Here is a 27,940-nt window from a genome sequence, read left to right on the forward strand (position 1 = left end):
AACAATTAAGTCAATAAAGTGGCTAATGTGTTCTTAAAAAGCATGATGCAAATTTAAGCATTTTTCCATTTAAATAATTGGTATAAACAGAGGATACATGTTCACAAAATACTGTCAATCCACAATTTCACTTACTACATTAATTTTTGCCATCCAACATTCTGCTAGCTTATTTGCAGTGGCAGTACTAAACCTTGAACATGACAATCAACCCCCAAGTTCAGTGATTTTACAATCACTGAACAATTAGCTGCATTTTTGTAGTAACAAGAATGTGTAAGGTTTTGTTCTGGTTTTTCTTTGCTTAATAATAACCGTTGAATGTGGAGAAATGTGAAGTTTTTTAATCCTAAAATAAAGTCATCACTTTGTAATTCTGGCAGAATTTAATGATGTCACAGTATGCATACATCCTGTAAATTGAGTTAGCATCTACATGAATCATCATCATCACTGTAGTCTCAGGTACTCAAGTTAAATGCTCAACTTATGCCCATTGCCCACATAAAACTGCTTTAGCATTTTTAATTTCACCATTAAAAATATTGCTTTCTGTGACCTTTTTCATTAGTGTACATATAGCTGTACTTGACTGTTTTCTAGACATACTTGTAGAGTTTGCAATGATTTGGATAACTTGTGTGAGCTACAGCAAACTGCCAGAAAATTTGTGCACAGTTACTCCATATGCAGACTATTCATTCTGTCTTGCTGTTCAAAGAAAAATTAATTCTGGCACATCTTTCAATTTTCATAATGAAAGTTTACAACTCATATCAAAAACTGTTATAAAGCACTGATGATAATAAACTGGAACAAGATGAGACATTCTCAAATGTAGAAAATTTATTTAAAAAATGAAAATCTATACATAGGTTGTTACATGTTTGGGCTAAAACAAATTGTACATCATAAGTTATTTTTCTTCATGCTTTGTTTAAACAAATATCTAATTGAGTTAAGAGCAGTTTGAATTAATAATGATGGTTAATGGCTAACTGTATTTCAGAATAAATGAGTAGTTATTATTAATGTAGCTTAGCATTATAAAGTGAGCAGGTGAATACAAATTTATTGAAGTATTTTCAGGTTTTTGTAGAATACAGTTAGTGGAACAGTATACAGGAATGACAATTTCAGAAGTTGATAATAACAAAGTTTCCTTTTCAAAACATGAATAATATGGGACTATACACTGGTTATTTTCCCTTAATTTAGTCTATAAAATAATGAAACAGTGCTCATTAATGAGTTAAGGAGATAGATGAGATGGTGGTAATACTCTTTATGACTAGCAATCTCAATAGTTTTTTCCTCATTCAAAATGCCATTACATCAGAATTTTTGAATTGCTGCCTAATTTTTAAGTTGCTGTATGTGCTCTATCAGGAATATAAATTAATAGCCACAGCATTTGCTTCCACCTGTATAAAAATGTTGCAAATACAATTGTGCGCTTTTATGGCAGTTCACATTAAAAAAGGCATTTTGTAATCTTGCACAAAAGCAATGTTTATGATTGTGAGCTTTAACCCTTCAAACTCATATGATTTTATGTTAAATATAAAAATATCTGATGTTGATGATTGGTGGTAGCTCTTTTGCTGTAATGATAAACCTTATAGTAGATCCCGCTTGCAAATGGGACATACTGGGCGCTCCTTCAAGCACTGCCTTAGACAATTGCCGTGGAAAATGTGTTTGCATGGGGTGATCCTAGCACAGCTCATTTCTTGTAAGCAAACAGCACAAACATCATCCTTTTCAGAGAGCTCTTGCCAGGTTGCATAGCGATACTTATCAATGCATGATTTTTCTTTCATTAGAGTCTGCCAGTGCTGATCCATATCTTTAATACCCAAATATACATTAACAAAACTAGCGGCAAATATTAGTATCCAGCCACCATCAGAAGTGAGAAACACCAGAGTGATCATTAGACCAGAAGCTAATGATGCCAAAAGACGGAGAAGTACTGGTGTCCAGAGTGGTTCCATATTTTCAAAAATATCCCATTGTAGCCATGTCAGTATTTCTGGTGCTTTGTTCTGACAATATCGTTCTGTAAGAGTGAAATAAACTACTGTTATAAGGATATAATACCATGTTGGATTGAAATGTTCTAGTCCTTGTTCTAAACCAAATACCAACAGCATGAATACTCCCGTCACAACAAATGTTACTGCTTTTGTGAATTCTAGCATGAACTTTGTGGCTGTCATTGCCAGATGGCAGACATTTGAATTCTCTGATATAACAACAGTGGTGGTATGTTCATGAAGATAAAGTAACTGTTGTGTGTAAATAAGTAAGTAGCAAAAGACATTGTAAAATAAAAGAGCATACAGTCCTGTTAATCTTTCCTGTGGGCAAAACCACCTATCACACAACATGAAGAACATTATTTGGTTTGCTAAACTAGTCATAGGCTCGGCTCGCTGGTTGTCCAGCCTGGGAACCATTATTGAAGTCATGGTTGCAAACTTAGGCTCAAGAAGCTTACAAACAGATACTGTCCTTGGTAGATAAAAGCAAACTTGAAAAATCAAATCAGCAATAGTTCAGATGGTTTGGTCTTTTATTATGCCTTTATTTAAGATGCAAGTAGCAAGGGAACAATGTACAGAACAGCTGCTGTAATGTCATAAAAAAGACTCTCCCATTATGTAAGCCAGTCTGAAAGAAAAAGGAAACTATTATATATATATATATATATGTATCATACTGTTAAAGGTTTCAAATTAATTTTTTAAAATTTCATTCTGTATAAACATAAATGATAATATGCTAACATTATATGCGAACAAAAGCAATGTTCTTTTGCTTACATTAGAAAAGTGGTGGTTTTTTTTTTTTTTTTGTTACAGCACTCATATAGTAAAATGACATTGGTAATAATGTACTACTTCAAGAAATAGCACTTTCCTACTGAAAATGTATCATTGCCATTTATCTGAAGAATGTTGTGCCACCACCATGACAACCTTTTTGAAATCAGTGGAAACTTAGCAAAATGGTTGTATTGGTGAAGCACCAATATAAATTTTGAAAAGTAACACAAAAGTTGAAAATAAAAGTTTAAATAGCTTACAGTTGAAGCTCCAAATCAGCAATCATATCCAGCATCATTCATTTTCTGGCAGTTTTCAGAAAAATGGGTGAATTCAGTAAATCATTTAAAAATCATAAAATTTAGTTTTCATGTTGGCCACTTCCTACCAATTAGTACTTCAAATTGGCTAGCTTCATCTCCCATATTTATATCCATTTTACTGGTATATTTAACCTGTATCTGCCTTTAAATATACTTCCAAAAAGAAAAACAAGTGGCCCAAATAATGACCTATTTTTTGGATTTCAGATGTTCAAACCCAAAAAAAACAGGTCAATATTTAGCATGGAAAAGGTTATGTTGTTCAAGGAACTCAATGGGATTTTGATGAAACAGTTTTGTGAACTTTGCATTGGTTCAACTTATTACAATGTTAAGAAGAGCAAAGTGATTTACAGACACTTATAGAAAGAACAAAATGACAAAGCATACTGTATACTACTTTTCTCTCAAAGTGGGATATATTGTGTAGTACTGTGTATAGTATCATACAGTACTATGTATAACAAACAACAGTACAGAAATGCAGTATTTTTCCCCCAATTTATATATGGCTATAATATGGAATTTTCTGAAATCCAGAAAATTCCAAGATCCAGCAAGGTTTAGGTCTCATGGCTTCTGGATTTTCAAGGTTTGACTGTATTAATTATATAAATTTCATTTATATTTGGTATGGACACTGTGACCAGGAGTTTACAGTTTCATTGTAACTATTTAATTATAACAGATATGGCAGTGCAACAAATAATAATGGGCTGTTGTGCAATATTTTTTTGTGGAAGCATACAGGCTTGTTCTCACAATGTACAATATCTGCATTCACATATGTTCCCCAGGATCACAGCCAGACCTTTCAGAAGTGTGACCCAAGTGGCTCAAACTTGTGTGATGGAAAAATAAAATACAGTTAACAGTTGTATTCACTGTTTAAACATAATTAAACATTTTATGTATAATCAATTTAACCACCCAAACTGTTAACAAGCACATCTCCAGTGTAACTTACTCTAATTTTGTATTGATAAAATAATAAATATTGGAGGGGTGGATTTTATATCAGCAAAAGGAAAAGTCAAAACTATTTATATACCCTTAGGTGTATAAAACTGTTTAACAAACCTTTAAAGAAGTTAATTTAAATCACTACAATCTGTACGACTGAGTTGTTAAGCTAATACTTATGTTATCATTTATAATCCTGCGTGACGACCAGGTCAGAGAAGCTTGTTATAAATTATGAATATAATCATTTACCATATTTAGAGTCATGCAAGCTTGAACCGCAGTCCACTTAAAGTGCGTGTACTTCTGTACCCTCTAGCTTTATCACTCAGCTATATTGGGATATTGAGTGGTGGCCCGGGTGGTGGGCAGGAGCAGCAGTGCATCACTTCTTGATTAGACCGTGGTTCGAGCCCATGACCACCAAATACGGAGGATGCAGAAAGGTCGGGGAATGACCACTGCATATCCCCGGAGCAATATGGCCTTAGTTGCTAATGCTCCTAAAAAAAAAAAAAAACCTGCCCATCTGGCTACGGAGGCGTCGTTGAATGTAGTGTGCTTTGGCACATTTGTAGGTTATTAAATTTTCTGTAGTTGGATATTGGCAGAATGCCCCCCCCTTCTCCCCCAAGCCTTGTTTGGGCTTTTCTTGCTGCTGCTGTGTGACCAATACCTTCTACAATGTATGTAACTGCATCATTGATGGGCTCCTGGCCGACTCTTGTGATCTAAAACTGTGCCAGATGTCTGAAAGTGTGTTCCAGCCAGCCTTATCAAACTTCCATGAGATATCCTTGTTGACATGGTCCTTTTTCAGTCAGAAGAGAAATCACAGGGAAGTCCCATAATGATTTTCTTCAACCTCTCATATGAATAAAGGGAGGAGCAAAAATGGAACAAATAGGGAGATTAATGGTAGTAAATGTACAGGTAGGTGTTTGTGGATAAAATTGTTCATTTCCACATTTAGGAGAGAGCTCATTATTTTCAACTTTTGCACTCTGTTTTACGTCCCTCACATTAGTGCCTGCACAACCCACAGGATATTATGTCCATTAAGATCTTCTAATAAGAGAATGGGAGCAGGTAGTTGCATAATGAGATCATCAAGGTCTGTCTGGAAGATGTTGATCCTAGGTAGCAAGTATAGTTAACAAATTGTTAGAAGAAACCCTACTAAGAGGTGAATGGCAACCACCTTTATGGTGATTGTAAAAGAGATTACTTGGAAAGGGGATATGGCTGCCCACTAGGATGGTGACTCCACTGTAAGCAGGTCCATCCCCAATTCTGTCTTTGCATATTATGATGACATTATGGAAAGTAGGTTCTTCATTTGCCTTTAAATGTCTCCTGCAAAGAAAAGCACACTGGCTTGTGCCTATGGAGGAGGGCCTTGATGTCATCAATATTCTGCTGGAATCCACAACAATTCCATTATATGAATCTGACCATTATTTGGGCTTTGTCGATCCATCACATATCTTCCGAAGGGAGTGTGGGCTTAGTATTTTTCAGTCTTGAATTTATCTTTTTTTGGGGGGGGGGGGAGTATGAATGCTCTCCAAACCATTTCTTCCTCCACGAAGAGTTCCAAGGTGGAATCATTTTCCTCGATAACCATGTTTTTCTGTGTTACAGGGGGTGGGGGAGTTCTTCAAATTTTTTTAATCTTATCTCAACCACTTTTTGTTACAAGTGGAGACATTAGGAGGCACAGATATAGCAGTAGCAGATCACTGGTCCTTCTGGGACAGGTTTTTTGGGCTTAATAAGTAATGTGTGATTGGAGTAAATGACTCTGGTGGTATGGTCATCTCCGTTTGTGTCCCAACACTACATTTCCTAGAAACCTTCTGGGCATATTTCCTGGCCCCTTGATAGGAAATGTTCAGTTCTATTTTCAGTTTTTGAATTTATTTCTCTTCCTTCCACTGCTGGTATGGTCAACAGGGTGTTCTCATTGTCAAATTGTACAAATTGCTTTAAAGCTGAACATTCCTTGCTCTTGTAGTCTTTGTCACCACATTGAGCACAGGCAGCATTACCACGACAGGCTGTTTGTGAGTGGCCATACTTTTGGTACTTAAAACACCTTAGCAGATTTGGAAATTAAATCCTTACTGGGCAGTTTATGTAGCCTGTCTTGATGGAACTTGGAGGCCATGGGGTGTTAAATGTAAGAATGAGAAGTGGGGTGTTGAATGCAAGGATGAGAACTCGAATAAGAATGAGATTCACATCCTTTTGCATCAATATTTGCTTGATACCAGTCGCTCCTTGATCTTTCAATTCAGAGCAGATCTCTTCTTCAGAGACATGAAGAAGATACTACTCTGATATCACACCACATGAAAAGTACAGAGTTTTATGTGCGGTTATGGTGAGAAGTATCTCCCCCCCCCCTCCCTCCATCAGTGTGACTCTCAGGATTTGCTGGACTTTATGTCGAGCAAATCTTGAACTAAAAGATCCCCAGAATGCAGCTGTTTTGTTTGTTTGTTTGAGTGTGGGCTTTACGCCGTGAAGATTTTGTCTACATATGGCTTATCTGCTGAAAGATGGGCAATACTCAGAGTATTCGTTGCTGAAAAAGAGGCAAATAGAGTTTGATGCTCGCTGTCAGTCAATGAGTATATGTTGGACTGTAAATGAGTATATGTTGGACTGTAAATTGAGCATTGCAGTTTGTGCAATGTGGTGGATCAGCAGCTGTAAGTAGATAGAGATGTGTCAGGTGTGTGTGACCTATCCGTAATCAGACTAATACAACTTCTTCATGTCGATTCTCGCAAATACTAGACTTCCATGGTTTGAGATCTTTTTTAATGCCAAGTAATTTGTTATTGGCCTGATTCTGCCAGATGTGTTGCCATTGTTCAATACATTGTTTCTTTATAATGTACTTGTAGTCAGATGCAGGTGTAGTAAAGGCTTGGGCTATAGGACCGGTAGCAGTTTTGGCAGCTAGGTCGGCCTGTTCATTTCCAGAAATTCCAGCATGACCAGGAATCCAACATAATAAAACTTGTTGTTTCTTCTGGTCCAGAATGCAGCCGTTTCGTGGATTTGAGATCCTGCTAACCCTTCTAATCCTTTCTGGATGAAGAAGAATGACATTTTCATCATTTGCCTTCTCTCCAATGGAATGAAGAATGAGGAAAAGCAGCATCACTGATGGTGATGTATCCTCAGTTCTAGGTCTTTTTACAAAAGTGTCTATATCACCTAATTGATCAGGTTTAGGAGACTTGTTTGAGGCCCCAGAAAGAGAAGCATTAAATTACTCATACAAATAAAATAAAATTTATGACATCCTAATTACCTCACTGACTATGGAGTCCTACAAGGGGATGCCCACTCGTGAACTAGCAGGTACTGTGTATGCAAATGGGATGCAAAGTTCACTTAGAGCATCATGCCCACATTTCCAATAAGTCTTGACCCCCAGGACCAAAGGGAAAGAGACCTATTGGAATGCAGTTGACCCTAGCAGTAAAAACCATCCACCGCTTGATCTCACTCAGGGTGGTCCAGGACCTCCTGTCTTGTTGAAGCAGAGGCCCAAGTTGTGTATTAGAGCTGAGCCCTCCACCCACCAGGATCCACCTTTCCAAGTTTCCACAGGCTGTAGCACACAGCTGCATGCTCCAGATTCCAATGATATAACCTCAGAATTAAAGTATGGGTGTTGGATCCCAGTGATGCTAATCTGGAAGCCCAGCAGCATCACCTAAGGTCCTCTCATCAAATACAGGTGCCTATGTTGAGGGAGGACATTGCATTGGATGAAATGTAGAAGTCAGTATTTGAAATAATCCAATTACTGCAATTTAGAGGCATGTTTTCAAATGCAAGTTTTTCATGGTTGTATTACTGTGTAGGAGTGAACAGTGCAAGCCACCATCAAAATCACATTACTTTGGTGATAAGAATAATGTAACCTGTGACTATTGAACTAACTGGCAAGTTTAACAGTAATGACTTTTGAAATTACTTCAGAGTTCAATACCAGTCTGGCAGGAGACATGGAATTCAGCAGATAAGTTTTTATGGTAAAAGAAAAATTTAGTCAATCAGTAAAAATAGTTCAGAAAAATATGATACATGGATAAATACTCTCTTATGCAAAATTTCCGCTGTCTTTCCAAAATGCAGTTCTGATAATATAAAATCTCCTATACACAAGAATAGATTGCACTTAAGGCAAAAAGCACTTATCCTAACCACTATAAAAATTTCTAGCCTTGCAATAACAATGGGAAACTTGCCAAAACAAGGTCAAGTGCAATGCATACTTTAGAGAAAAAAATAGCTACAAGATTAAGAGAATATTCTCATTACACAATCAATCCAGACAGAAAATCTTTTCCCTTTTTTTTTCTCCCTTCTTTTTAGTAAAACAGATATCTTAAACACATCCATAAATTTACTTTAATAAATTGGAGCCTTGAGCATTTCATAATATTACTTAAGTAGGATTGCTGTAAGCTATGCATTACTGTTTTCAAACTCCAAGATTACACTTTTGACTTCTACAAAAAGAAAAAAAATCATAAGTGCAATTTTCAAGTTAGTAAAGTGCTGAAGAAAAATACTTAAATACTTTGCACTTGCTTGTACAAAAACTCATAGGCAAACGCAAGTATCTTGTTCCCATTTAATAAAGATTTCTTGGTTTTTTTTTTTTTTTTTTTTAAAGAGAAGTCAAGGTTGTACAAGTACAGCCTAGTCTATAGCATTAAGCAAACTAAGTCATTCATCTCACATTGTGGTGACACTTCATCATGAGTAATCCTGGCATCGCACTACACACTTTAAATAAAAACCATTGCCGTAAGCTATGCATTACTGTTTTCAAACTCCAAGATTACACTTTTGACTTCTACAAAAAGAAAACCAGTGGGAAAATATATTTATATTGCTGTTTATTTAAAATGCATGCCATTTCTCAAACACAAGCAATTTGTGATGAGGTGCCTTTGCAATATGAGATCAAATGCATTTAGCAGATTTAGTTTGTTCAGTACCTTGTGCAGACAGAGACTTTCCATGTACAGTTTTGTTTTATAAGTTTTTCATATATGATGAGGCCTTTGTTTTAACTTCGTTAAGCTGTAGAAAAAATGAGAACTTCTCTTGAAAAGCATTGCAAGTTAAAACTTGATAAACAGGGAAGTTTTTTGGTGAGAAAAAGAACTTCACACCGCTAGTGAAGCCCAGTTTCATATTTTAAATATCTAATCTCTGACCATTACTATTTTTAAACAATATGATTATGCTCTAACAGGAAAATGGTCCACTTACAGTACTAATGATGGTTTAACCTTCCATTACTCGTGCCCTCAATTTAACAAAGTATCTCTTTTTGTTTTAATTATAAAAATTAAGTTTTTAGTGGTTTTTACTGAACTGAAAACAGTGATCTATTAATTATGATTTGATAAATTGAATTTAAAAAAATTGAACAAAAATAAGTGAGAGAAACCAAAAATAGTTTTGACATATTTTTTAGAATCTTCAAGATCACTCTGGAACACAGACATTCACATAATATCTACCACACACAACCTGAACATCTCTATTTTTCTCAGCTGTTCACATTTAGCTAGCAAAACCAAAGTTCTACAGCAAGATTAGATACCTGTCACTTGCATCTCACAGGTACCATAGGGGAACTGCCTAGAAGAAAGGTAGATTCTTACTCACCTTGCATCTGTTAAATGCCACCCAAAAAAGTTAGTCTTATAATTCATAGCATATCAAAGTGAAAACAGAAAATACCATATAACCAGTTAGAGAATATTGGTGGTCAAAAGAACACTGGAGGATTTGATGTCATTTACAAAAAAAAAATAACAGAAAAATTTAAAAAAGTGGCATCTGTTTATATGCCAAATTAGAAGTGGAAGGTTAAAATTCAAGGTAATGAATTTTACCTTCCACTTCTAATTGTAAAAGAACACAATCTCTGTTCAAATTTTGTTGCCAGTTTAATTAATTTAAGTTCCACCCTGTTGGCCACCCTGAATTTAATGAACCAGTAAGAAATGTATAAAAAATAATCACAAATAATGATAACATTCCACTCTCCTATCTCAAGTTGGTTATTAATTATAACTGTTTAACTAAAAACCTATGCTCCAACAATGATATGATGGACAGTAGAATATAAAATGAGAAAAGAATCATAATTGGTTTAATGTGAAAATATTTTGAAAAGCTGCCAAAGATTTTAAAGGAATTTTTTTAATAAGATATATAGATAAACATTTCACTATTTCATTTCATACTTCAGGAAATGAGCATAAAATTCAGCCAGAGGCATTCTTTATCAGTGAGATCCAAAAATAGCACTTTATAGTGTATAATATAATATAAATAAAAAAATTTTATAGTTTATATAATGACAGGTTCTAAGACCAGTTTGCTTTTCTGCAGATGAAAAAAATCTAGGCTCCTTCAACTGAGATATGCTACTTCAAAATAACTGTCAAAAGTTCCTCTCAGAAGAGACAAATTTCTATTTTTATATAAGGTGTGCAAATGAGTCACAATATCAACAACATAAACACTTCAGCAAAACATGTTGCAACATCCTATTGCAACACTATACTGTAAAACTTTCCTCCTTCCCCTTCAACTCTGGCAATATATGGACTATTCATTCTGAAATTCTCTCAAAATGACAGTATTTCTTGAAATAAGTGGTTCCACATTGGAACCAACTATTAGTACAAGTTTCCAAATTGAAGCAATAGGAGTTCTTTCATTTCAATGCAGGATTAACTATTATACATCTTTTTATCCAAGACAATCTTCTCAAATTCTACAGAGAGAGAGAGTTTACATTTAAAAAAAAATATATATATATGGTTTAGTTCATTTTGGCTTTATCAACTGCTGTCATATACTTTTTGTTTTATTACATACTTCGTGACAGCCTCAAAAGCCACTGTTATCATCTATGAAAGAGGTGAAAGGTCATTCTGATCAGATATGTTATAAGAAATAAAAGTTTTTACATTCTGTGTATGGTACAATATCAGATGTGTTTGGATGCATAATAAGTTTTTCAGTATATTAGCATAGCAACTACAGTGAATGGAATTTCATTCAAAACATTAAAAAAACTTAAAGATGAAAGCACTGGAGAATCAATAAATATAATTGTAAGTGCAAATTATCCAGAATTTCTAATTAGGGCCCAGAGAATTAAGTCCAAAAGCCACCATTAAGTATTTGTAAATTATCAATGTTATAGAAATAAAAGCAGGGAATAAAATCCACTATAATTCACATATAACAGCACTGTGTGATTTCAAAAAAGTTGTTAAAATTAAAAATTATGCATCAAAAATACACTTAACATCTTTAAAATTATATATATCCTGCCCTTAACCCTGAAAATAGGTTGTCTGCTGCACAACTTATACGTTTACAAACTCTGTAAATTAGTTATTCTATACAATTATAGTGACTTTGTTATGCTTTGTGACAACTAGTTATTATCACTAAGTATGACAAATTAGTTTCTTTGCTGTCTGACACTGGAATAATTCAGTCCAATCGTTCATTCCAAGAATATCCATTATGTTCAGACATTTATAGAAAGAATGTTTTCTCTGTGATTATATAAGCAATTCATTTTATCTCAAACATAGTGATACAACTCAAAAACAGTTTTTTTTTTTCTGAAATGACATTCTAGGTTAGTAATAGCCATGTGGTGCATGGAAGACTCAGGGTTTTGCTGCAACAACCAAAAAAAAATAAAAAATGAAATGACCTATGCAATTCCCTCCTCACCTAGGTACATATCCAGCTGTTCTTTGAATTTTCTCAAGCTCCCAGCCTCAACCAAAGAATTTTTCATGTATGTGAATTCAAGGAAGAAAAAAGCAAATCAGTTTGGACCCTTGTGCACTGAGTGTGGGAAAGTCTTAGACAACACAGCTGATGTGGATGAATTGTAGAGGTACTATGTATCTGTCTTTACTGAAGAAAAATCCTTCATGCTGAGAATAGGCAGTGTGAGTGAGGCCGAGTCTTATTAAATTAGTAATTTCGAAATTACAGATGACTTATTAGAAAAACTTTCGAGCATAAAGGCAAATAAGGCTTCTGGAGCTGATGGCATATACCCAGTAAGTTTGAGGGAGGTCGCCAGGGAGTGTATTGAGCTATTGAAGTTAATTATGAAGGCATCTTTGGACTCAGGGAAGATTCCTTTGAATTGGAGAAGTGTCAACGTATCACCAATACATAAAGGCAGTTCTAAGAGTGATATTGGTAACTACAGCAGTGGTAGGGAAAATCTTAGAGGCAATGATTAACAGTGCAATCCACAGATGTTTAAATAGATATGGCATTTTGAAAAACACACAACATGGTTTTCTTAAGGGGAAAATCATGTTTAACTAACTTAGTAGGCTATTTCCACACAGTTACTCATGAGCTGAATGTAGGGAAATTTCAACATGGTTTATTTGGATTTTAACAAGGCATTTCACTCAGTCCCTCATGAGAGATTATTGTGTAAGCTGGATCATATTGAGATTACTAGAAAAATTCTAAGATGGACTGCTGAGTGGCTACAGGGCAAAAGGCACAGGATTGTGATTAATGAATACTCTTCAGATTGGTGTAGTCAGAAGTGGAGTCTCCCAAGGATCAGTTCTTGGACCACTGTTGTTTTTGATTTTCATAAACGACATCAACGATGGGATGTCAAAAGGCTTGATGTCAAAATTTGCAAATTATGTAAACATTGGTAGCATAATTAATGATCAGCACCAAGCAGTACTTCTTCAGGATGACTTGAACAGGCTGCAAGAATGGTCAGAAAAGTGGCAGCTGTGTTTTAAATTCAGCAAAATGCAAGGTTTTACACTTAGAGAATAGCAATCCCATAAAATAAATTATACACATGTTGGGGTTGAATTAAAAACAATAGAGGAACAAAGGAATCTAAGAGTAATAATACAGGCAGATCTGAAGTTTTCTGGGCAGTGTAAACAGTCAGACAGACAGGAAAGGCCATAGTGTTCTATTGATGATTTATGGAACATCCTGTAGAGATATGGAGGTCATAGTTCCACTGTATAAGACAATTGTAAGAACACATTTGTAATGCTGTATTCAAGTATGGAGACCTCATCTGAAAAAAAAAATTAAAAAAAACATTGAGCTTTTTTAAAGGATCCAAAGATGGGCAACTTGCATGGTGAGATCAGCAAAAGGGTGACTGTACAAAGAAAGACTCAGAATATGTGGGCTACAGGGCTTGGTAACCAGACAACTCAGAGGTTATCTGATTGAGGTTTATAAGGCTGTTTAGAAGAGTTAGTAAAATGAACAAATTGGGAATTTTCACTGTTATAGAGAATTCCAGAACTTGGATGTATAAATTCAAATTACAGGGAAAGAGGCTTACACTAGATCGTAGTAAGTTTTCCTTTAGTAAAGTCACTGATTGCTGGAACAGGTTGCCTTTGCAGGTAGTTGAGACTGAGAGTTTGAATAAATTCAAAGGTCAACTGGATAGTTACCCATGTGAGAAGAGAAACAAATAATTTTTTTTTTTTTATCTACTTGGGTTTTTTTTTTTTTTTTTCAGCCAGTGTAGCAAAAGTTTGTGGCTTCCTTGTACTATATGGCTATTACTTAAGGCAACTTATTCTAGTAATTAACAACTTGCTGGCCAAAAGAAATAACTTCTACAATTCAGTCTACACCATTTTCCCCCATAATTTTAATTTATGGTGCCTAGTTCTGGAATCATAACTGAAAATTTCATCCACATTCATTTTACTTTCTCCTCTCAGAGCTTTACAGACCTCAATCAAGCCTGCGCTAAGGCACCTGCAAAGCTATGTAGCCCACATATTCAGTGTTTCCTCATAGGACACCACTTTTGCCATATGTTGCTCATCTTTGGATCCCCTTTCATTAGCTCAATCTGAAGAGTAACCATTAATTATAACCTTTGCTTCCTGCCATGCAGCCACCCTGTGATCCATCTAAGGATCTTCCTTGTGATCCCAATCTATGCCAGCTTAATACAGTAACCCCTCATACTGGACTGAGTCAAATTCTTTGCTAAAATCCATGTAAACAATGTCAAAATTACTTCTCACACACAGCTCACAAATGAATCAAAATAACTAAATTGGTTAGTTCCATTTAAAAAACCATATTGTGTTTCTTCGAAAATTCCATTTCTATCTAGATGACTTCTGTATTGGACTCGATCATGCCACCATGATTTTTCCCTACCACCAGGGGCATATTCAGGGTTTTTTTTTTTTTTTTTTTTTGGTTAGTTGGCACATCATTGGCACATCGGCTTCTGTGGCCATAATGCACCTCCCAAAGTTTTTGCATTTTCTACTCTGATCCAAGCCCGAGGCGGGATTTGAACCCATGACCTTTGGGTTGCCAGGCAGGCACTTTACCCACCCGGCTAGCCCAGTCAGCCATATTCGGGTGTGGGCAGAGGGGAAATATGTCCCCCTTAACCAAAAATTTGAAATTAAAAAGAATGCAGGAGGTGTTCTAAAAAAAACATAAAAGCCTAGTTGCCGTGTGCCCCCTTATGATGATACCTGGACCCGGTCACCATCCCCCCCTTACAATGATACCTGGACCTGGTCACCATCCCCCCCCTTACAATGATACCTGAATACACCGCTGCCTACCACTGAGGTAAGACTGACTGGGTGGTAGTTACCCACTTTGCTCTTAGGACTACCTTTATATATTGGCACTTCTCCAATCAAATGATGTTCTCATAATTAATCTTAATAGTCACAAACTTAGAGGCATTCTTTCTGCCTCTCTCAAAATTGCTGGGTATATGCTATCAACTCCAGGAGCCTTACTCACTTTTAGGTCTGAAATATTTTCTAATAAACAGTCAGCTGTAATTTCAAGATTACTAATTTCATACTTTCCAGCTTAACCTGCACAGTTTCTCCTTACCACAAAAAGTATTTTGTCTGTAAATCTCAATGTAAAATATCTGTTCAGTTCATCCACATCAGCTGGGTTATCCCAGACTTTCCCACACCTATTATGCAAAGTTCCAATCTGATTTGTTCTCTTCTTTATATTCATATACATGAACAGTACCTTGTCCCCATTCTTTGCTCTCTTAGCCAGAAATTTCACATAATTAGCTTAACTCTTTTCTCTGCTATTACAGTCAACTTACAACTGTTATAAGTTCAGTACTTTTCATGTTACTTTCCCTTACCATCTATTTTTGCTCTATTAATGAAAATTTAAAAGAGAATTGGGCAAACCACTTGCCATCTTTAAAGCCTTCATAACGAACTAAACAAATAAGTTTATAATCTAATTATACTCTCTCTTAGTGCCTTAGTGGTGATAATTGAATCATGAACAGGAATCGACTGGATTATGGTATGGAGTAAATGGAATTCAAGAATTAAATTTATATCTTCTAAAATGACTGACTTCAGACCTGCTTATATGTGAGTGTGCTGGTTGGGAGAATTTTATTTCTAATAATTCATACAAATTAAATTAATAATATTAAAATACTTTTTTAAATAATCATGTTAAATTAAAACTAGGTAAAAGTGGTCATGTGAGAGAATAAGAAGTACATGTATTTTAGTGACTAATTCAAGCCTCCTAAATACATGTAAGCTCCTCTGACCTTATTTGGTTGGCCTGAATTATGAACAGAAAATTTATTTTCTTTATTTTTATTATCCACTTTATTTTGATTTTCAGTCACTCAAGAAATAGAGGAAGAAAATGTCTTATGTTTAGAGTCTGCTTATAATAAATCAAAATTTAAGCGTTAGTGGTGGAAAATGATGCAAGAAGTAAGCTAGCTTATAAAGCATAAGCAAAAAAAAAAAAAGACTACATACTTCACCCATCCATATCCTCCAAAAATTTGTCTAGTTCTACCTTGAATTTATTCAAACCACCCACTTCCACAACAACCAATTGTAAAGTTTTTCCAACAACTAACCATCTGCTGGCTGAAGGTAAACTTTGGCACATGTCTCGCAACCATCCTTCCTCAACTTTAAATTATGTCTCCTCGTGTGTTAATCTATCAACCTGCACTGGACTAACGTGGCAAATTATTTTATTTTATTTTTTTAATGAAAACCCCAAACACAAGAGGTATTAAAATCTATACTACTTAGTACCATGCTTGGGTTGGAGGTTGAGAAGATGAAAGAAGATATTTGTTGACATTAGACTTGAACTTCTGTAGACTGTAATTTTCAGGAAATACGTATGAAGGAAGGTTGTTCCAAAAAAACGGCAGCTGAATGAATAAACAAGGGCGATGAAAAATTGGTGCTGTGAGTTTGAAGTTGGACAGTAAATGGATATTGGCTGGTGATGGCACGTGTTGGGACTGTTTTGAAAGAGCGGGAATTATAGAAACCAATTCAAAAGAGCAGTGCCCATGGAAGTATCTGTAGAAAAGGCATGCAGCAGATACATCTATGAGGAAAAAAAGAGCGTGTGCTACTACACACACTGGTCCAAATGTGGCAGATTATGGTCCATTTCCCTCAACATGAATCGTTGAGGAGGCTTCCGCCCTGCAGTGGATTGAGAATGACTGAAGTTTATCTTTTTGCCTTTCATTTGTCAATGTTAAACTTCAGGGACATTGACATTGTATAAAAAACATTATGGGAATCCTGTTGCTCGAAACTTTACTAGACATGTTGGACAGACAACTTGTGGGGTCGAGACCCACTAATATTTGTAAAATCAGACAAATGTTAACTTATTGTGATTTTCTCTTGTAGAGAATCTGTCTTCATTTTGAATTTAAATCAATGTTTTGAATTTAGACCAAATAAAATTGGATAATAAATATAATGTATAAGATATTAAGAAATATTATAAATTTGAAAGATTATATTTTAAATCAAAAAATCTCTTACCTGAGATTTTTTTCAGGAATAACTGCATCCACATAAGATGTAATCAGAATAGATGGAAATTATTTATTTAAAAAACCTGCTCAAAGATGGAAGAACCTTGCATCAGGACAAAGAAATAAAAGCCAGCTTTGACCCTAAATTCATGCATGGCTAATAACTGAAAGTATAATGGGAGAAGATTACCCATGGCTTGATGGGAGGGACTTTTCACTAGTACCATCTTCAAAGGAGAAGCAAACATGTATCGAAGGCCGTATATATAGCACTGGCACCCACAATGGCATATCCAGGTATCATTGTTACGGGGGCCATGGCGATCATGTCCAGGTGTCATTGTAAGGAGGAAGGGGGCATGGTGACCAGGTTTTGAGTTGTTTAGAATGCAGGAGGCACTCTAAAAATATTTAGGGTTAAGGAGGGGCACATGCCCCTTCTGCTCATCCCTGAATATGCCCCCAGGCACCCACACACTTTTGAAATACACCAATGGAATGTGCCGGGGCTATATATATATACAGCCTTCGAAACGCATTCCCTTCCCCTTTGGAGACGATACAAACGAAAAGCCCCAATCAAGCTTCGAGTAATATTCGCCATGCATAGATTTAGGGCCAAAGCTTGCTTTTATTCCTTTGTCCTGTCGCAAGGTTCTTCCATCTTTAAGCAGGACTTTTAAACAATTTCCATCTATTCTGATTACATCTTACATGGATGCAGTTATTCCAATATCTCAGGTAAGAGATTTCCTGATTTAAAATGTAATATTTCAAAATTTTTAATATTTCTTAATATCCTATACATTATATTTATTATCCTATTATATTTTTCTAAATTCAAAATGAAGACAGATTCTCTACAAGAGAAAATCACAATAAGTTAGAATTTGTCTGATTTTATGAATATTAGCGGGTCTGGACCACACAGTTGTCTGTCCAACATGTTAAACTTCAGCTGCAATTTCTCAGTTCATTGACCTAATTTTTCTAGATCTTGTTGCCTTTACTCACTCTGATTACTGTCAATAACTACCCTGCCAACTTGTATCATCTGTGAGTTTAGACATTAAGCCTGATATACCTTCATCAATATTATTATTAAGTATTGAAAACAACAATAGGCCCAGCACTGAACCCTGGGGAACTCCACTAATAACATTAATCCACAACCCCCAGGGGCTCACATCTGGTGAGTATGAGCCTTGCACACCCATAGCTGGATATCATCATTCTTCTCTTTCTTAGTGATTCCTTTCTATTTCTGACTCTCTCTCTCTCTCTCAGGTGACTTAGGAATTTTTTTGGTTGTTGCAGCATAAGCCTGAGGCTTCCTTGCACCATATGGCTAATGATAATAATAATATAAAAGAGCAATGCCTACTGATAAGCAGTCTATCTTCTCCCACTGAACCATCCCTTTATCCATAGGAGTAACTTGCCCATTTTGCCACATTGCTAAATTTTGTACAGCAGTCTTTTATGTGCAACAGTATCAAAAGTCTTCCTGGATTCAAATGATATCAAAATTATTTTTTTGCATCCAATTCCTTGGTCACTGCTTCATAGTATCCAATCAGATTGCTCACAGAAGCCTTCCTCAATAAAAACATACTGTGACTCCAGTATCATTGCATTCCTATCTATGCCGGTTTGCAAAATTTAAGGACCAGTCAGGTTTTCAACTGTAGCTTCTCATAGGAGTGGCCTGGATCATGTCCAGGTGTCAAAATACAAAGGAACCTCGTGAGGTACAGAAATGATGAAGGAAATAACACCGACACAACAAAGGAAACAAAACGGTACAGAGGGACTTTATTCCAAAATGGCAGCATAGCACTGGCTGCCATGATACAGATGCATCACTGCCAAAGATGGAACAAAGGGAAGAGGTGGTCCTCAGTACGGGATATGGCCACCCTTAATGTCGATGCAGACTTGGCACCGCCTGTACATGCTTAGAACAATGTTGTTGATAAGTTCTTGCAGTAACATCGTCCATTCCTCTGTCAGCACCATCTTCAGCCGGTGAACATTTTCTGGTGCGTGTGGATGTGCCGCTAGGTGTCTTCCCAGAGCGTTCCCCCGTGTGACATAAGCATTGGGAGATCAAAATTGAGAGTAGGAGTGTGCTATAGGCCTAATGACTCTGATGAGTATAATAAGGAACTGTACAGGGAAATAGAGTGGGCCAGTAAATCAGAGAGTCTTATAATGGGAGATTTTAATTTCCCAGATATTGACTGGAATTTGGGGGCTGGTTACTCACACACTAGCAGGGCTTTTGTGGATTTATTGGATGATTGTTTTCTACATCAGCATGTTCGGGAGGCAATTGAGGGAGTAATACTCTTGATTTGATTATCAGCAGTGATTCCTCATGCATTAAGAATCTGAAGATAAATGAACCACTAGGTGGCAGTGATCACAGTGTGCTGAAGTGGGATTTACTGAAAGAGGTAACTACCATTAGGGGTAAAGGGAAGGGTTATTGCTTCCGTAAAGGCGACTACGATGGACTGAGACAGTATTTAAATTCTATACAGTGGGACCAACTGATGATGTTACCAACAGCAAATTCAAAATGGGAAGCATTCAAAGAACTTATCTTGGAAGCCACTAGGCTTTACATACCAACTAAGAAATATTGTTCAAGGTTTAGGCCAAAATGGATGTCAGATGAACTAATGAGGCATATGGCAGAGAAGAAAAATGCATGGGATACATATAAATTAACACATGACACAGAAGCCTATGATAGATACAAGTTGATATGCAACCAAGTTACAAAGGAGGTTAGGCAGGCGAAGGCAGATTACGAGAAATCCTTGGCAAGGGATGCAAAGAAAAACAGCAAAGAGTTCTTTACTTATGTAAACTCTAGAAGGAAGGGGATGAATCAGATTGGTCCACTTGATATTGATGGGTCAACTGTTGATGATCCTGCTCAGGTAGCTAACAAACTAAATGAATATTTTGCATCGACATTCACACATGAGGAGTTATTCAGCGAGGGGAATGCCAGAGGTGTATTCAACTCTAGCAGTAAGCTACAGAATCTTGAAATAACTGGGAGTAAAGTGGAGGAGAAACTGTTGAAGATAAACACAAGAAAGGCACCCGGGGTGGATGGGATCTATCCAGTTGTATTAAAGGAGGCAGCAAAGGAAGTAAGCAAACCCTTAGCCGTAATTATGAGAGCTTCCTTGGACTCAGGGGAGGTACCCATAGACTGGAAATGTGCAAATGTGACCCCAATTCACAAAGGAGGATCAAAGGCTGACACAAGTAATTATAGACCTGTGAGCTTAACTTCTGTTCCAGGAAAATTAATGGAGGCACTGGTTAAAGAAGCACTGCAGGATCATTTAGACAAGACTTCAGTTATAGCTCAGACACAGCATGGTTTTGTTAAGGGGAAGTCTTGCCTGACCAACTTGATTGGATACTATGATGCAGTCAAAAGAACTGGATGCAGGGAATAACTTTGATATTATATACTTGGATCTTAGAAAGGCTTTTGATACTGTTGCACATGGAAGACTGCTACACAAATTGGAGCAGTGTGACATTGGAGGCAAATTGCTGCTATGGATAAAGGGGTGGTTGAGGGGGAGAAGACAGAGAGTGGTAATCAATGGACACTGCTCATCGTGGACTAACGTTATTAGTGGAGTCCCTCAGGGCTCAGTGTTGGGTCCATTATTGTTTTCTGTATTTATAAATGATATTGATGATGGTATATCAAGCTTAATGTCCAAGTTTGCAGATGATACAAAGGTTGGCAGGGTTGTCAAGGACACTACTGACACTATGCTGCTGCAACAGGATCTGGAAAGGTTGAGCAGGTGGGCTGAGAGGTGGCAAATGAAGTTTAACATTGACAAATGTAAAGTACTACACATGGGAAACAGCAACCCCAGAGCAACGTATCAACTCTGTGGTACTACACTGGCAGTGGTAGAGAATGAAAGGGACTTGGGGGTGGTTGTGCAGGCAGATATGAAGTTCTCTGAGCAGTGCAGACGGGCTGCAAGAGTAGCTCATGGAGTATTGTCAATGATATACAGGAATTTTTCCAGCAGGGATAAGGAGGTGATTATTCCATTGTATAAGGCAATGGTCAGGCCACACCTAGAGTACTGTATACAGGTCTGGAGGCCTCATTTCAAGAAGGATGTAGAGCTGATGGAACGAGTACAGAGAAGGGCAACAAGATTAGTGAATGGAACAAAGGGGTGCTCTTACGAAGAAAGGCTTAAGTTTTGCAAATTACAGTGTCTGGAGACTAGGCACCAGTGAGGTGATCTGATAGAGGTGTATAAAGCCTTGAATGGTTTAAGCATGCTCAATGCTGATGGGATTCTTCCTCTAGCTCAGAAAAATCACCTGAGAGGGCATAAATTCAAATTGAGGAAAGACAGATGTAGGACAGACGTGCGGAAATTTGCCTTTAGCCAGCGGGTGGTAGGTTGGTGGAACAGACTGCCATCCCTTGTGGTGGAGGTTGATAGCCTAAATAAGTTTAAGGCTCAGCTGGACAGGTATTTTGAACGAACAGAGGGGTGAAGTGGAAGTGGGTTTTTTTTTTTTTTTTTGGCTGATGCTGCATAAGCTTGCTTTCTTGCATCAAATGCCTCTGCTAATGCTAAATGCTAATGCTAATGTGATCGGTGGAACGGGAAGGCCAATCCATACGAACAATGCCCTCACTTTCCAAAAGCATATCAACAGCTGCAGTGGGATGAGTGTGGCGTTATCATCCATAAACAAACTCGGGGCCAATGGCACCTCGGAAGTACATGGGGAAGGATTGCCTAAATACATTACTGCCTTCCAGTATCTGAAGTTGTGTACGTCCATCCAAGATAACGCCACCCAGACGAGATCACAAAAAAATTTAACACCTCGACCACTATATTGATCCCTTTCGGTGATGTTTGCAGGGTGACACCGTGTGCCAACCTCTCGCCAGATTAGCTGACATTCAGAATCACTGCTGAGATGGAATCTACTCTCATCAGTAAAGAGTACCTTAAGTAAAGATTTTGTGGTTGTAACCTTTAGAAATAGTGTTGGTCCTTAAGTTTTGCACACCAGTGTATATGGGCCTACATTACTTCTTTAATGAGCGATCCCATTATTTTCCTGGTAACAGACGTTAAGCTAACAGGTCTTTAATTACTCATATCAACTTCTGATCCCCTTTCTGAATTGGGGAACATTCACACCTCTGTCTATAGGGATCTCCCCTCAATTTGTTCCTCCCATAATATAAATGGATAGATTCCATCTACACCAAGGCACCTTTTTTTATGTTTAGCTTCAACAATTTCTGTTCGCTTTCCTTTCAGTTATCACAAAAAAATTTAACTCCCCATTAGAGTTTGATAAACTTTTTGCATCCCCTTATCTAGGGAATACCTCATGTGTGAATATAGTGACAAAATACCTATTGTTTTTCAGCAACCTGAGCAGGTTTCATGAACAGTTAATCCACTGACATTAAGTGGCCTAATGTTAATATAAGCATAGAAATCTTTGCTGCTGTTGTTTACATCTTTGCCAGAGACATTTCGACATCTGCCTTAGCTTGTCTAACTTCCTTTGTGAATTGATTAAAGCCTAATTTATACGAGAGGATTCTGAAAATAAGGTAACACATTTTTTCTCTTGATGATGTTTAATAATATGAAGTTGAAATTACACACCAAGAAATAAGTGAACATGCACTACTCCACAAAGTCTCCAGTTTTATTTATGCACTTGTCCCAACGATGGATCAGTTTATCAATACCAGTACTGAAGGAGTCCCTGCCCACGTGCAGTAACTAACATCGCACCGCCTGATGAACTTCCTCATCCGTGGTGAAATGCTTTTCTGAAAGATGTTTTTTTTTTTCAGAGGGCCGAACAAATGGAAATCTGAAGGCGCTAAGTCTGGGCTGTAGGGGAGATTTTACAGAGTTTCCCAACGATTATGGCGCAACCACTCACTATTGGTGTGAGCAGTGTGTGGAGTTGTGTTGTTGTGCAACAAAATCATGCCGCTTATCAGGAGTTTTGGTCGTTTGAGTCGAATGTTGGCTTTCGGTTTTTCCAACATTGTACAGTAAAGCTGTACATTGTTCATGCCGCTTGTCAGGAGTTTTGGTCGTTTGAGTCGAATGTTGGCTTTCGGTTTTTCCAACATTGTACAGTAAAGCTGTACATTGATTGTTTCTCCCTTCAGCAAGAAATCCACCAACAGAATGCCTTGGCGATCCCAGAACACTGTAGCCATGACTTTTCGGACACTGGGAACAGTATTGACTTTTTTTCGCACGGAAGATCGTGGATGTTTCCAGGTCATGGAATCTTGTTTGCTGTCCGGAGTAAAGTGATGAACCCACGTTTCGTCTGCTGTGACTGTGCGAGCGAGGAAATCCTCTCCTTCATTGCTGTATTGCAACAGGTTCTCCAGGTGCATCCCCATACATTTTGTATTGTCCTCTAACAATTGGCAGGGCATCCAGCGGCAGCACACCCTTCGAAAGCCAAGGACATCGTGAACAGTCGACTTACTCATGTTCACTATTTGTGCAATTTCATGCAGTTTCACTAGCCTATTTCAGGTGGTGGGGCATGGGCATGCCCACTGAAAATGGGGGGGTCACCTCTCTATCCGACCCCTCTTCTTCCTATTTCATCCCCCCAGTCTTCACCTTCCCCTCCCAACACTTTCTCTTGTACAGCGACTGCCCCACATGTCCAAATTTTGCCCGACCTTTTAGGCTCTCTAGAAATAGTTCTTTCAGCGTAAAACCCCACGCAGCGCTTTCTAAATGCAATTTTACTTAAACCGATAACTCCAACTTAACGATAACTCCAACCTTTATTTTAGGTCCTCGTCACCGAAATCCCAGGAAAGTAAGTGGCAGGACCTGCCAAAGTATAATTAGTCTCTTGGTACACCCGGCCGGCGTCCCCGTCGCTACGTATGGTAACGCCGGGTCCCACTGGGGGCCCGGCGGCCAACAGGCCGGATGAACAATGGGCACAACAAACTACATACCACATGACCCATGCATTATTTTTAAACCTCTGGCATAGACAGGGTACTGTCACTCGATACAAAGAACATACGCGGAGATGGGAGAAATCCCCGGAGCCGTCAGACCCTCAACATACCTATACCTATACCTATAGCCTATTTCAAAGGCTGCCGTAGCCTAGTGGTCAGGCGCGCAGGTGCCTAAGTACACGTGCCTTGAGTGACCGGGGTTCAAGCCCGTGACTACTGAATATGGTGCTGTTTATTGTATTCAATCTATCATGCGAACTCCTCTGACCGTTTAGTCGTCCCAGAGTATAAACAGAATAGCCTGTTTTCAAAAATGATGCCTTTAATGCACAAAATGCCTTCTGTCTTGCTCAATGAAGGCCTGCCTGCCCGATGTCGATCTTCAATGTCAACACGGTCCGCTTTAAATTCATTGCACCAAAAACACCTGCTTCTTTCTCATCACCATACACAGCAACCAGTTCATGGTGAATGTCACTTAGTGAAGACTGCGAAAAGCGAATAACTTCATGAACACCTTTTGGACCACACTCGCACGGTAGCCAGCATTTTGCAACTGGAATCTGCTGTGAGGTGACAGTACCGCAATACTGCACTGGCGGTCTTTTTGAACGTTATTAATGGGTCTATCTGTCCACCGCGTTTCATCTCATTCCCTTTCACCATTATTAAGAAACAAAATGTGTTACCTTACTTCGGAAACCCCTCGTGTATACTTATAGATTTCAGATTATACAGATTATTTGTTTATAGATTTCACTATATCTTGTCCTGTTCAAAAATTTCCACAAGTTACACATTTCATTAGGAGAATCGTCTTCGGTTCTCCCGAGGAGCCACGCACTCCCACTACTTTATGTCCGTTGCTTTGCTGCTCTAGTTTGGGCATGATTTCCGTTTAAATACAATTTAATTGATTAATTGACAATACTACACACTGAACTAATAGTATTCTAAATGCAGTGATACGTATACGCTATCAGGTTTATGTAAACCTTAGGCTATCAAGTTCAAGTTACGTTATACCGTTACGTTCGCAGTTTTAAATTAGTTACATCCTTTCTAAAAGTAAAATTACTTAGCTAAAAAAAAAAAAAAAAAAAAAAAATTATTAAAACCTTCGAACTACTTATATTTCACAAAATCCTACAATTCCACCACACTATTGCCCTTTTACATGGTTGGAAAAAAAAAAAAAAAACACAGTTAAAATGTTTTTTCTTCCAGGGAACTTGGTCTTTTTATTTAGTAAAACAGACAAACTGAACACAGGATTCATACAACTTATAAGCCATTACATACCTCTATGAGTTATGGCTTTAGCAGCCTCATTTTCTCACACCCCACTCTTATATATCCTACATCCATAATAAAAACAATACGAAATACGAAAATCCAATAAAGGATCATTTCATCATATACAGTAAAATTTTTTCAAGCTTCCTTAAAATTTTAAGGAGACCACCTCTGCAAAACACTTAGCCGAGTGGTGGTGCACGAGTGCAGTAGCACACCACTCTTTGAGTGGAGCGGTGTTCAAGCCCGTGGCTACTAAATATGATTAACATTTGTATTGATTGATTTATTGTCAACTCCACTGACCTGATGGTCGTGCCGGAGTATAAACAAGAACATTTTTTTTAAACACCGTACATGTGGTCAAATATATAACAAAATATAATACTTTATTTCATGAAATACGATCAAACAAAAGATCGTGGTCATTCTTCCAATAACAATATAATAATATAAAAGAATTTTAAAAAGTGGTATGACATCTTCAGAAAATAGCATAACATATCAGAATACACAAATATTTGTATGCTCTTAAAAAAAATTGCACAATCGAGGAAATTTGGATAATCCCCATAAACTTCTGTTGTTAGGTTTAGGAATAAACTTAATCATCCTCGATAAATAAAAATAACATCCCTTAATTGGTCCCCGCAAACAGTGGCCTTAGCTGCCTCGCACTAATACCAACAATAAATAAATAAAAAAACTTGCAGTCCATCTGTAGAATCTCAAGAAGAAACGTCTAACGCCCTGTTTTTATATATCATATGTCCATTATAACCATTTTGACATCCTGATTGATTTGTAAACAAAATAGTATAATACAATATATCTTGGATAACCATGGCAAGCATCCTAATACCCTGAGGGAACAAATTCTTTGTAATAACAAAATAACACAACAATACAGTGATTTATTTAAATTATTTTTTAACATTCGTGTTGTGGTAACGTAATGGTGCGACCGACAGTTTCATTACAAATATTATGATTGAAATCCCGAAATGTATAGTATCAGTGACTTTACTTTTACCAAATAAAGGCGTTCTATCCTAGCAGTAAAAATAACTATTGTAATTCCTGCTGCCAAAATAAAACAATGCGAAAACAAAAGTTGGACCACCTTGTTGCTTCTTTTGTTACAGTTAATTCAAAATGGCAAATGTCTAACTTTCACCTTGACATTGGCCGCCACTTCGGTCGGCGACCCTGATGCTGTACCAAGGATCAGCCAGTGACTGGTGTGCTGTGGAGTAACTACTACTACTACATCAGTAGCATCATCTGAAAGAAACGGCGTCACAGCTTAGTTCTTTTTTGGAGCGATACAAGATTTCGAATAAGAAACGATAAAAGCGCGCTCCGTAAAAAAGATGCTTTTCAAAATATTACATCGAGTGCTGACTTTAAACTGTTTACCGAAAGAGTCATAAATATTTTGCAGAGATCGTAAACAACGCATGTGGCGCATTCTTTTGTTATTAAAGGGCACCGATGGCATTGTATAACTAGGTATACATTCTCGAGTTAATTGAGGGGGCCCGGAGGGGAATAATGAGCTTCAGATATCCTATTTTAATTTGTTTTTTTTTTTTAGACCAATACCTTTGCAGATAACTATCAAACACGTTAATGCATTAATAAAACTAATGGGAGAGAGAGAGAAAAAAAAAAAAAAAAGAAACAAGTGCACCTTAACTGATGTCACAGTAGATAATTTCACATTGTGTAAATACTTTTAACTATAAAGAATGAAATCTTTAGCCATAAAGAATTTACATTCAGTTTGTGGTTAATCAAACTACGTAATTAACTATTTAACGTTCTTTTAGAAACTATACGATAAAATTAAAATCACAAAATGACTAGAGGAGTTTCCAAAAGTAAATTAAATCCAGTAACAGAAATAATTATCAATATTTTCCTTCAAAACAGTATCTAAAAAGTAAGTGCATCACGCGCACACTTACCGCAGCTTCCAGCGCGGCTCGCTGTTGAAGTGAATGTCGCAGTTTGACTCAGCAGAGTGAGCCAACGCAGTTTAAGACATGCGAACCTTTTGCGTCACTAGAAGTCACGAGCTTACCAAACTGCATGAAGAAAGTAAACAGACTGAGTAACTTCCACCTCTCATCTGAAATGTCGTCAGGTTCGTTACTAGAAAATACTTCGTTTAACATCAGATACTAAATAAAAGTGTGTGAATGGCTTGTGTGATATATTTACTCGTTCTGCGTGTGTGTAAGTGTGCCTGCGCCTGCCTGAATCCAGCAAATCTTTACTTTTATGCTAAATGCTTGGATGCAAATAAGTATTTTAATATAGCAAAAATTTTCTTGCCTTTTAATATATTTATATTATTATAATAATTCTTATCGTTGTCTTTTGGTTAAATCATTTATAGACTTCCTTTATATTTTATAAATAATCATTGTCAGATATTGTTTTGCACCAAAAGAATAGTAATCCTTGCCAAAGATAGTTTCATTATCATGAAACTACTGATTTCATTTATTTC

The 27,940-nt window shown here is 37.1% G+C and overlaps 1 protein-coding gene across 1 annotated transcript; it reads right to left on the reverse strand.

Moving 5' to 3' along the window:
- Positions 1-876: 876 nt before the first annotated feature.
- LOC150080112 (uncharacterized) lies at positions 877-27,457 on the reverse strand. Its single transcript, XM_090382152.1, has 2 exons — positions 27,393-27,457; positions 877-2,676 (listed from the first exon to the last, which is right to left on the reverse strand). The coding sequence occupies exon 2, from the start codon at positions 2,472-2,474 to the stop codon at positions 1,620-1,622; it is 855 nt and encodes a 284-aa protein (XP_090238278.1). The 5' UTR covers positions 2,475-2,676; positions 27,393-27,457; the 3' UTR covers positions 877-1,619.
- Between the last annotated feature and the right edge of the window lie 483 nt (positions 27,458-27,940).

This window comes from Mastigoproctus giganteus, chromosome 9 (genome assembly GCF_048544385.1).
Source record: "Mastigoproctus giganteus isolate SK-2022 chromosome 9, ASM4854438v1, whole genome shotgun sequence".
In the NCBI taxonomy this organism is placed as follows: domain Eukaryota; kingdom Metazoa; phylum Arthropoda; class Arachnida; order Uropygi; family Thelyphonidae; genus Mastigoproctus; species Mastigoproctus giganteus.